This window comes from Cynoglossus semilaevis, chromosome 9, assembly GCF_000523025.1.
Source record: "Cynoglossus semilaevis isolate Cse_v1.0 chromosome 9, Cse_v1.0, whole genome shotgun sequence".
NCBI lineage: Eukaryota > Metazoa > Chordata > Actinopteri > Pleuronectiformes > Cynoglossidae > Cynoglossus > Cynoglossus semilaevis.
Genome location: NC_024315.1, coordinates 6,079,126 through 6,091,672, shown reverse-complemented (window position 1 = coordinate 6,091,672; position 12,547 = coordinate 6,079,126). Strand labels below are relative to the sequence as shown.

General features: G+C 39.0%; 1 protein-coding gene across 2 annotated transcripts in view; it reads left to right on the top strand.

The window, feature by feature from the left end:
* The first annotated feature begins 215 nt into the window (after window positions 1-215).
* The window catches only part of LOC112486254 (alpha-1,6-mannosylglycoprotein 6-beta-N-acetylglucosaminyltransferase B-like), a 39,399-nt gene continuing 27,067 nt past the window's right edge, over window positions 216-12,547 (top strand). The window contains exons 1-3 of one of the 2 annotated variants that reach the window (XM_025058509.1): window positions 216-556; window positions 652-887; window positions 5,479-5,591. In XM_025058509.1, coding sequence (XP_024914277.1) covers window positions 820-887; window positions 5,479-5,591 — 181 coding nt within the window. In that variant the 5' untranslated portion in view covers window positions 216-556; window positions 652-819. Of the gene's footprint in view, window positions 888-5,478; window positions 5,592-12,547 lie in introns of both variants that reach the window. The other variant, XM_025058510.1, reaches the window with a different exon arrangement.

Sequence of the window (12,547 nt, the reverse complement as noted above, 5' to 3'; positions counted from 1 at the left end):
TTTACAATATTTACAATATTGTAAGTAATAGGTCAAGTCAGCAGGTGTGAGCCAAAGCAGTGTGTAAATTGCTTTTCAAAATAAAATAATTTTACACGTTATGTTTCGTCTTAATTTACCCAGCCTATTTTTGGTTTAGTTTAATATATTATTATTATTAGTCTATAACTATAAAAAAAATAAATATCACTAGACTTTATCATGAATTTATTTTATTTCTTTATGTAATATTTTCAAAACTCAGTTTTTACGTCTGCGAAATGTGTGAGCTGTAAAATGACGCTTTTACTTTGAAAGGATTGACCGGGTGCTGCAGATTGGTCCACATTTGCCTGTGGAGAGAGTACGTAGAAGCGAACACAGCTGGTTTGACACAGTCGCTCTGTGGTCGCTTCAGCTGGAGTTTGCTAAAAAAATTTAAAACGGTCTCTCTGAACACCACACATAAAAAGACGAGGATATATTACTCTTTAATTCTCTCGTTCTACGGCGTCACCTGCCCCCCCACCCAATCCCTGAAGAACTCTAACAGCGGATGTTCTCCTCAGGCTGATAGGTATTCTCCCCCCTTTGGACTGAAAAGGAGCTTAATAACATTTCATCGTATTTAAAGAGGGAGCCGGTGAATCAAACTTCCTGTCTTTTCCTCAGGTGCAGCAAAGCATCACTTCTGTTTGTGTTTGTTTCTGTGGAAAAAGACCCGTCCGCTGCTGCTGTCGTGCTCCGCTGGACGTATGGGTCGCAGGTGCAAATGTTTGGCCACCTGAAGTTTCGTGTCAGGAATTGGAGAACAATGTCAGAGGTCGCTGGTTTTGGAAAATGACTACTGGAAGCACCGACAGTAAAATAATGGTCAGAAGATGTCTGCTGACGTTCAAACCGTTCAGGTAAGGGGGCCACTAGCCGCTGGTGTTTCTCCCAGCTTCGAGCCTTTAATGATGTAGCATCCAGGCAGAGACAGCCTTCAGTTTAATGAATGGCTAGCAGGCACTCACAGTTTTCTTTTTCCTCTATTCCTGATTGAAACATCAGGAACAGCTGATGTCAAACACAATGCCTGCATGCCGTCATTTCCGAAGCTTCAGATGAGTGTTTTCAGCAGAGATTTGTGGGTATAAACTAATTAGGATCAAAATCACAGATGTAGATAATATCGTTGATTTTTACTTTATGTATGTATATATATATATATATATATATATATATATATACACAAGTTCCCTTAAATTGTAGGTGTGTATGGCATGTCTTAACGTGGAGCTGATTTCCACATCAAATGCCATGTTTGTAAATGATAGGATGGTGGCTCAGTGGTTAAAGAGGCAGACTTGGGTCCAGAACGTTTCAGGTTTGAGTCCTCCAGTTATGTTGCCACTGAGGTACACTGAGCGCGGTGATGGGTAAAACACAAAGGTCACATATTGTTGTGTGCTGTGTCGACTGAAAGAGCTTCAGTTCGACTTTAACTGCGCTTCACTATAAGTCATGTTAAATATTGGACGTTTACTGCCGTTTTCTATACTACGTTTGTTTTTTCCTGAACTATTGAAGCGATAATTGTTGGTCACTGCATGCGATGTACAGCCACAACGACCTGTATGACCTGGTCATGTGGTGTAGGTAATGAGGTACAATACGGACAATGTTCACTGATGGGTGAATATCTGGCTTTTATCATTAACATTGTGCAGTTGGACGTAGTTTCAATCAAAGTAGTGTCAAATAATTGTTTAATTATGCATTTTAATTATTGTTTTATAATAAGTTTAAATAAAATAAGTTTTTATAGTAATATTTTGGTTTTGTAATATACAAAACAGACTCCGACTTATTGTCAACAACTTGTGTTGGTTTTTTTTTTTTTTTTTTTTACAAAGAATTATTTTTCTGTGTTCTACTGTTGCCTCAGCTTTAAAACCCAATGGACACAGTTTAGTCTGGATCTGTTGTAGTATAGACATGGTCTATTATCTGGTCGTTCAAAACAAATTCAAATCAATGAAGCTTTAACCAAATAGCTGAATAAAATTGAGCACTTGTGGGTCTGTGTGAAAATCAAACAGACCTTCAGATCTTTAAATTGGGGATTCACAGATAAACAAAAATGGGTGGGGGGGGGGGTACAGCTAATTGTGGAACAGCAGCTGTTGATGGTGTGCCAGTCTGAAGTGCTTTATTATTGTATACGCCGTACGTCTCCACTGTCCCACAGTCTTTGAATGTGATGAAGAACTGGAGGTGATTTATGACACACGTTAACGATTTTAACAGCTGATATTTTCACAGTCCATTGAATCTTGATGTGCTTTTCTGCTTTATGCTATTTGGCTTCATGGTTCTGGATGGCAGTATCTAAGTCATTACATCACATTATTTTAACTCAAGTCCTGGTAGTTTGAGGTTAAAAGCAGCACCGAGATCAATGTGCACCTTTTAAAACTCTCCTGATACTATTTGGTTTTTCCAGTCAGCTGAGGTTTGCCAATCAGTTCTCTAAAAAACAAATCTGGTAAGCATTTGTTTATACTTAGAGTACCTAAATACAGTGTTTAGTGGTGTAAAAATGCTGTTCCAAGCTGATTTGAATCCAAAGAAACGACATCAGTTGGTAGTAGTAGTCAGAGCAGTTTCTGTTGCGGTACTGTTGTATATGACTTCATTTGAAAGGTTGAAATGTCTGTGTGATTGATTTAAGAGAAGATCTCTCAGTGTTGAAGGTCTGAAATCTCTGATTTTATTCATGAGGGAGGTGGAATTCAGTTTAACTGGTTTCAATGCTTCATTCTAATGTATGTTCCAGGAAATGGTTTATTGGAAATCGACAAGACAAAACCCCAAACATGTCTCTGCCATGCCTGGCAAAACTCCTCGCCTCAAAATCATGCACCTAGAGGCATGTGTGAAAAAGCTAATTAGCTGATAGCAGATCTCTCCTTCTGATCCAATTATAGCGAGTACGCATTCACTTTAAGCCTGTTAATTAAAGGCTTGTCAGGCGGGACCGTGGCCTAATCCTCTCATATCACCCACCTAAGGCCAGTTTTTAAAACTGCTAACAACTGGCCTAAAATCATCAGCCGGTGAGCTGCTTGACACAAATGTTTCACTTTTCCTTTCAGGCGAGTTTTATGTTTACAGAAAATCCTACATATAGCGATTAAACTCACCCACTAGTTCACACGGGTAGTGGACAAGTCACTAGTGGACAAATACATCATCATGCAGCACTATACGTGGACGACACCTTTGTTTACATTCACCGGTTGTGCTCCACCCAGTGGATGGTGCTACATTGACTTTCTTTCATATGTGTTTTTTTTTTTTGCTCTTCATTGTGGCTTCCAAGCATTAGTCAGACTCTTCTGATGTTTTCATGTCTTAGATTATGACTTTACCACTGGGTTATAGTACCTGAGTGAGCTGGGTACTTATAGGAACGCAACTCAGATGTACTTCGAGGACCCCCTGTGTGTGTGTGTGTGTATATATAATATTAATTAATTCTGTTGTGATTTTTTTTTTGTTTTTTTGTGCCTACTTTGTGTAGATGTTGGAACCGCTGTGTATTTAGTAATTGCTTAATCTATGCAGGTATGGGACCAACTCCTATGGCTTCATCATAATGACTAATCTCCCCTTGAGCGTAATGATTTTTATTTTAGATTGGATTCACATTGCTGTATTGCTGCTCCATGATTCTTCTGACAATGATTGAGCTCCTCCAGTTCATTTCACAATATGCTTGGAACAGATGGGGGCAATATTTCATTATTCCATAATACGGCAGTATCCTGAGAGAGGCTCATAGGCACTGTGTACGGTTGTGTACCGGATGGACACGGAGCCTGGTGCCTGAGAACATTAGGTGAAAGTGTTTTCTTTAAAAAACAAACAAACAACTAAAACTAATGATACTTGTGTCTTGCAATGAAATGATGGTTCTGTCTTGCTTCCAAATGTAATCATTACCACAATTTATTTCAACTACCTCGGACTGAAAGTGTAGCTGCATCACTTTGTGCACAGAAGGTACAGAAAATGAAGATAAATGACAAAGTGACTGCTTTGACTTTGGAAAAGCTTTGGCTTCTGAATTGGTCTGACAGTCGCCATCATGTTTGATGCAAGTCGGCAGACGAGAGCTTTAAAGATAATGGTTCATCATTATCAATTTTTAGTTGAGTGAAAATAAAAAGCCACATCCCTCCTTCTCCATCTGTCCTTGAAACCATTTGAGTGTATTACTTACAACCCACGGCAAGACTCTCAGACTCTCGGAATATAAAGTCTCCTCCTGGGACGTTGCCAAACCACTGCACTCTATACTTAACAGATTATTCAACGTCATGGCGATCCCGTCGGGTCAATCGGACCAACACAGCAAATGTTCTTCGTAGAGGCCTTTCTGCGTTTGTGTTGAGAGGAAGCCATTTCCTATGACCTCATAAATAATTGGATACAACAGTATAGTTCTGAACTTTGCATGACTGCGGCAACTTAACATTTCAGAAATGCTGTCTGATTTTTACAATGGGCTGTGCATTCAAGCACACAGCGCTGGAGTCGCTTTAAAGAGAAAGCAATGAATAATGCAGCCATTTATGGTGTTAGCGTTGAACACTTCAACTTCTTGACTGGTGAATTAAAAGTTCAAGGTTTCACCTGTGCAGTGCGTTGTGCTAATTAACAACACTTGGATCGTACTTTAATCTAATCTTCACTTATTGCATTAATTGTTGCGTTACAAACAAACATTTAATATTAATGTCTGGGATTTGACATCCAGGTTAGGACAGGACTATGGACTTCTATTAATAGCAGTGGAGAAGCAGGCATGTGACTCATTTTGTCCAGTACATGTACATGGACATGGACTGTACTTCAGAGAATGTTTCATAAGGTAGCATAATAATAATGATATCTATCTATCTATCTATATACTAAGATAATATCAAATCGTAGAGAATCAGACATTTGGTATTTTTGACCTTTGTCTTGAATTTCCTTATATTGATTTATTTAAAATTTCTTAGATGTCTTGTTTTCCTTGTTCTGTTTTCCTGTCTGTCTCTAGACAAAGTTTCAGAGGTAAATTTGATGTGTTATTCAGAAGAAGCTACCCTCCCCCTCCACCCCCCAATATTCTGGTTTAATTCCGAGCAGAAATGAAAACTTTTCGGGTCCTTTTTATTCGTACATGTGATCTTTGCTCTGTTTAACATAATTATAAAAAATGACTCCCTGCTGTTCAGCAGCAGTTTCATCATTTCTCTCCTTATTTCTCCCACTTCTGTGCTGCCTCTTTTTTTTCAGTCTTTAATTTCTACCAATTTGTTCCAGCCTCATTTCTTTCTATTTTTTTTTTTAATCTTGTTGGGTTTTTTTTTCTTGCCTTTTTATCCAAACTCTTGTCTGCACCCAAGTATATACCAATCCACCATCTCTCCCTGTAACATACCTTATCTTCTTACTCTGCAGGATATTCGTGGTGGGAATTGGCTTCTTCAGCCTGTGCTTTCTAATGACCTCTCTTGGGGGGCAGTTTTCAACCAAGAGACTGGGAGACTCCCCATTCACCATCCACACTGAAGGTATTTACATGAGCCATGTGTATGCAGAGCAGTATGTGAGCGTGACTGTTGTGCAGCTGTGTGTTTCTGCATGAGTGGTTCTTCACTCGAGTTTTCTCTCTGTTACAAAGTCACTGGAGAATGTGGCGCATGGTTTCCCTGGAGCCTCAGCTTTATGTTCCACTTCACTGTCACTAAAATACCTGATACAGGTTTACCTACTGCGAAACCACCAGGAGTCACGACAAATCCAGTTAATGTCTTCACAAAATGAGTGGATTGATTTGAAAGAGAAGAATTTACACGAATATGAAAGATGAAAAATAAAGTGAAGAAGCCAGTCTGTAGCTCAAAATGACTGCTTTAATATTTTATTTATTTTACAGTGACCCTACCTTAATATATATATATATATATATTTGGGATGTCCGATAATATTGGCCGATCGATATTATCATACTTTCTAATATCTATAAGAATCGTTATCGGATTTTCCTCCAATAATGAAAACATGATAGCAATGCCTGAGTTTCGCCAAATGATGTGTTCCTTAAAAATAGGAGATAAACGACTGTATATTAAAGTGAAAGTCACTAGATGGCAGCATTGCAGCTCATTAAATTAATCTCATACAGTGGTTTGTACAGATAAATAAATATTACTAGGTCTATATCGGTTGATATTGGAATCAGAAATAAATTGTTTGGACAATACTGGCATATCAGATATCGGCATAAAGTTAATATCGAACATCCCTAATATTTATATATATAAATGCACACATAATTGACTTCAATGTACTGGTTTTGAATTAACAAGATAAATAGAAGATACTCCTGAGTGTGGCCAAAGACCCAGTGAATCCTGGATCACTACACACTGCTTGTTCTGTTTGTGTTGCATTGACCCTGACACTTGCATCTGACAAAGCTATATCTCACCAGTAAAAAGCCATTAGCACTTTAGCTGGCCAGTGACATCGCATAACCCAAAGCGAAGGCTGACTGCCAGTGGCAGCGGACAAAACGACGCTTCTGTAATCTGCTGCTGTACAGGGCGCTGAGATTGAAAAGCCAGAGGTCACTCTGTGGAGGTCAACTACTTCTACCTACTGGCTGCCTTTAACCTTGGTTTACATGTGTGTACTGTACTGTACATACCCGTACTAGATGTAGTGTAGTAGGCGTCAGTTGGCATGCATCTTGGTGCTAGTGTTTTGACGGAGTGTGAATTAGACGCCGTGATGTAAACTGTCAGATGAAAAAGATGAACCGGTTAAAATGGAAATTGAAAATAAACAGCATCAACACAGTACAGTGACGGGGTCGAAGACACTGTCTGAGAGTTAATGGAAAAATGGTGGAGGCTTTGGATATTACCGTGTTCCTGGTGAAACGAGTTTTCTGATTGTCTGAGGAATCAGGATTTGTCTTTAATATGTCTTTTATTTAGTGAAATGTTGTAAAATAATCAACAGTTCATTCAGTGCAGTTTGAGGTGTGTGTGTGTGTGTGTGTGTGTGTGTGTATGTCTATTAATGCAAGTAAATACTTTTCTGCTTGTCGGTGCACAAAAGACACTATTATCCACAGTGTGACTTATTACATTTTGCATACAGTCATGTGCATGCGTGAGTGTGTGTGTGTGTGACCTGCTGTGTCACCCAGTTTCTTCCCTTTATTTTTGTCTCTGTGGTCCACTGCCACATGCCGCTTTTGCAGCTTTCTCCCAGTGTGTGTGTTTTATGCACGTTTGTGATGATCCGGCAGGAAATTGGCTGCTCAATGGTGCGACAGCGGCAATGTGAGAAACGATTGAAACCAGAGGAGACTAAGAGACCGATCCATCTGCTCTCTGAAAATCAGCCCTGCAAAACAACTGGCCCCTTCATTAGGCTTACACTCACCACCTGCAGACAGGCACGTGCACACGGGGGCAGACGCTCTCCACTCTGTGAGAAATGTACACGTTGTTGTGTCGTTGTTGGATATAAACAAGTTACTGTGAATTATTCTATTGAAACAAAATACATGCACATGTGTTATGTGATTGGATCCTGCAACGTACAGTAGATTGAGAAACAGGAAGTCGTAACCACAAAAAACATGGCTGAAGAAAATTGGCCTTTAATTGAAATGTAAGTTCATGACATCTGTTTATATTTGTGACAAGTGGCTGTGTTGACTCGTTTGTCGACCATTGCTATCACAAAAACGTATTAATATGAAAAACGTCCACCACCGAAGTAGATCAGACCGTTGTTCTGAGCTAAGTGCTATAACCCAGCCATAAGTGAGACGGTTCTCCACAGCACATTATATTATGCTTATGTCTCTGGGAAGGTCGTGACATTATATTTTCTCAATTCCTCAGTCGGCGTCGAGGTTGGTCTCCAGGTCGCTCGCTCATCATTTCCTCTCCAATAAGTTGGTTCTTTTCTTGGGCCCTAAAACCTCACAGCCCAGTACGATTGTGCTTCTTCACAATGGTGTTTACGGAGCCGTGGCCAGATATTGGAATGGTTTTCGGGGAAATGACTGTTTGCATAATGTCTGTGTTGACAATAGAGGCGGCTGTACGTGTCATGTTGTGGCTGATAAGGTCATAAAGACCACCAAGCATGACACAAGATTCTTTCTGTTTTTAAGGCTCCTCCTTCTCCTGCTTTAAAATGTTTTTTTGTTTTGTTTTTTTACGATTTGACTAGCTTTTAAAATTGTGTTTTATTTCTTTTCCTATATCTCTTCATCAGCCTCTCTGTTTGAAACTGGAGCTAAAATAAAAAAAAGTCTCTTGTTTGATAGGTGACAGTTACTGTAGAAGTAGCTCAAACTAATGCCTGCCTTACACGCAGAAGGTCCTGGGTTCACACACTTAAATGGCGCCTCCTGTGGCAGCCTGTGTAGGTTTCAAAGACTCACACTGTGATTTTCCCCACTGTGGGGCATAAGGAACTTTATATATATATTTTTTTATGTTACATTTTAAGTGCTTCAGCTTTATTACGTGTCGTTATTCCTGTTACCATTCACACACTCACAAGGCTCCCTGGAAAACCACGGAGAAAAAATATCGATTTTCACATCATGGAAAACATTTGGAATAAAAGAAAAGCCGACACTTATTTATGCTGTCCATAAAAAACAAGACTTCTTCACCCTGCTCTGTGAGTAAGTGTAACTGAGTTATGTGCGTTAATGTCGTCACGTTGTCTTTATCTGGTAATATAAGAAACACATTGCCTCTCCATCTTTAACAAGCGCTGAGGTCACGTATGGAAACGCACACACAGGCGGCGTCAAATGAATTGTGTCAGCTGCTCTGATGTTAGATTTGGGTCGCAGTAAAACACAGACTCGTACAGACTGCACCTGAGCTGCTGTGGTGGATGCAGTTCCTATGCAGTTGTGCATCATCGTCTATGAGGGCACGCAGCTGCTATTTCAGGAAACGCTGCAAGGAGGAAGTGACATGTCCCTAAGGGCAATGGAGACGCAGCATAGATGGATTAGAAGAAAACAAGCAGATGAGAGACGAAGATAGTGCTAATGAGAGTTACTCTGTTTTCCTCTGCTGACTCGGTTTGTTTGATTAGCATCATTTGGTGCATCATCCACACTGCAGCTGCGTTTGCATCTGTGCCTCTGCCTCTTCTCGTCTCGGGCCTGTTCTCTCTGACCTTTGATTTTTGTGAAATTCAATTATCAGTGTGTTCATTCCCATTCAAATTTAAAAGTAATATGGTTTGTCGATCTTAAGAATTCAATTATCAGTGTGTTCATTCCCAATCAAATTTAAAAGTAATATGGTTTTCAAATTGTCGATCTTAACTGTCATTGTCCTGAGGTTTTTTCTCCAGGGCGAACTTACACTTGTATTTGTCAGTCCAGGGCTGATAAAAGACATTATCAGACCTGAGGCACAGCAGAATGGAACGCTTATAATAGAAAAGAAAGAGACGTCTGTGGAGACGGAGAGACGAGGAGTCCTACTGAGTTCCTCTAAAGTTAGGATGCTGTCAGCTTAATTTTGTATGTGCGTGTTTGATTTTTATGTTGCACTTGAATTTGTTTCACAGCGTGAGACAGAAAATTAAAGCCCCCTCAAAATAGAGACCGATTTCAAAAGGACAGAGACTTAGTTTTCTTCCAATGAGTAACAATCTATCTGTGTTTGTAATTGGGATTTCCACACAGTTAAAAGCCAAAGATTTAGTTATTGGAAATATTTTATAATGGGGCCAAAAACTTACCACATGGATTCAAAACCCCAAATCTTTAACTGCCTGAACAATGACGGGCGTCATGATTTGACACCATCCCAGTGTTAAAGCTCTCTTTGATTGCTTTGTGTATGTGTGTCTAATGGCTCTCGTGGATGTAGCTGTTCTTGCCTCCCCCCCAGCCCCCCCCACCTCCCTCCAAGTCCCCATTTCACTAACACCTGCTCTCTCTTTAAACCTGATCAGGAAGTTGCTGCGTCGTAGATTTTAATAACATCATTTGTTCCTGGACTAGTTTCTAAAGAACAGGAGGTTGTCCCTGACTCATTAAAAGGTTTATTACCTCACTGAAAAGACCACTGTGTGTCTTAGAGCTCTATTATTTAAAAATAGGAATTTTATGAACCATTTCTCCTGTAAAAAAAATAAAAAATAAAAATGATTTAATAGAGGAGTGTTTCTGGCAGTAAACACCAAAATAACCCATAACATTAAAGGAAATGGTATCATCTCAACATAGTCTACAGTATAGACCAGAGTTGATATAGATGTTCAGTCTTCTGTGATGGAGACGGCGTTACACAGAATTCATCCATCCATCCATCTTCTACTGCTCATCCATCTTCAGTGTTGGCTGAAGCAGCACAGTAGAAAACAGGACACAGCTCTGATTGGGCAGTTCATTGATCAAACAGGATTTATTTTCATTAACTTAATGCTTTTATGTTCACGCTGAAAAAAAAACTATCGACCTTTGTTTGGACTGCACGGTCTTCTTTTGCTTCTTTTTGCTTACTTTGCTCAGCGTGTGTATGATTGGTTGCAGGTGTTCAATAGTCAATGTGTGTATATGACACATGGAGCCTGTCAGCTGATTGGTTCTCAGATGAGGGTTCCAGCAAAGAAAAAAAAGTGACTTTCCTGAACCCTACTGAGCGACTGCCAGCGACCATCAGGTGGTTTATTTAATTTTTTTTTTTATTCTTATATACCCATATTTTTATAAACCCATATTTCCCAGTAATCTGAGCGTAAGAACCCAGTGTTTGTAAATCAACCTGTACAATAAGACATGAGGCGTGTAAATATTGGTTTTCTACCAGCAGCATGTAGAAAATATTTCTGTTAAGGCAATGAGAAAAAATCATTTTATTCCCTGTCAAGGCCACGGCCAATGAAAACATGTGGTTGGTGGATGTACCTGTTCCTCTCAGACACCAGTCCTCTGCCGACCTGCTCTTGAAATAATCTAATGCTAAGCCTTGAACTCCTCTCTGGGTAATTCTATATTGCATTACCTGTCACCTCGGATGGTGTGTCCAATCGGTTTCACTGTAAATAAAAGACCTGCAGATGCACGAGAGGAGAAAATGTATGTCAAAAGGTTTTCCCTAAAGTCTCGCAATCTGTTTCTGTCATGTCAGAGCCAGTCAGTCAGTCAGTCAGTCAGTCAGTCTGCTGAGAATTACGTTGGAACGAGAAGGCCTTTCACAGTTGTCACCATTTTCTGTTGGCAGATATTACTTTCCTTGAAATAAAAATTTAATATTTATAATATATATTTTTATATATATATACATACATACATATATATACAGACATATATGTATGTCTGTATATATATAAATATGCATATGCATATCTATGTATATGTATATATATGTATACATGTATCAGATTTTTGGAAACTTCAGCTCTAAAGGATAGTGGACTGCTGAGCGCAGATCCACGTCTGTGTGTTTCTGTATGCATGTGAGCGTGTTTGTAGGGATTTAATAAAAGTATTTTTTTTATCTGCCTTAAGGAGATCAAGTTGAACTAATGCATTTTGATTAATCAGTCTCATTTCCTTAATGGGCCGGCCCACGGCAGCATTGTTCTCCATGAAGAGAATGATATCATTAGGCTATCAGGCTGTGAAGAATGAAATGTGTCCCACTCTGCATCTTATAGCAGTGTACTCTTAGGGGTAAAAAAACACAAGCACGAAGTTCATTTGACAAATACAAACTACTTTAAACTACAAATGATGATGATGAAATATTCCCTTTTGTCCCCCCAACGGCCCAGTCCTCTGTCTTTTGCTGTGAAACAACGCAAAAAAGCCAAAAAAAAAAAAAAACCCCACAGTGGCTCTTAATCAGATCCCATCTTATTTGGAGACGGCTTTATTTCCCATTAGGAATATTAGAGCTGAAATGGTCAGTAGTACTAAAAAGGCTGCCAAGAAAAAAGAAAATCACACTGAAACGTTCACTTACAGAAAAACACTTGGAACTTTTTGGTCCATAAACTTTCAGCAGCTGATCACACAAAGTTTGGTAACTTAGTAGCAGAAATTGTCTGAAGCCTCTCAGCTCTGCTTTGTGCTCTGTTTAGATCTACTATAATTATTAACATCAATTAAAGGGACGTCACACGTATTGAAATACACACAGTTGCAGAACAGTTAATTGTTTTTTTATTCAAACAATTTCACGCAGCAAAATGTCAGCTTTCTGTGAGCAGTAAACAACTTCACATCAAACCTTTACTACAACGTTTCTTTGTCAACAAACAATACATTGTTAATAGTCGTAGAGGTGGAAAATAACGTGGAAGGTTAATTTAAAAATATATTTTTCTTCTTTTTTTCATTATTAATAATTATTCATTGTTGCTAATACTAACATTAATTGCCATAATATGTGAAAGTAGGCAGATAAGATGAATCAATGTGACATCCCTGATTATTATTATTATTATTATTATTATT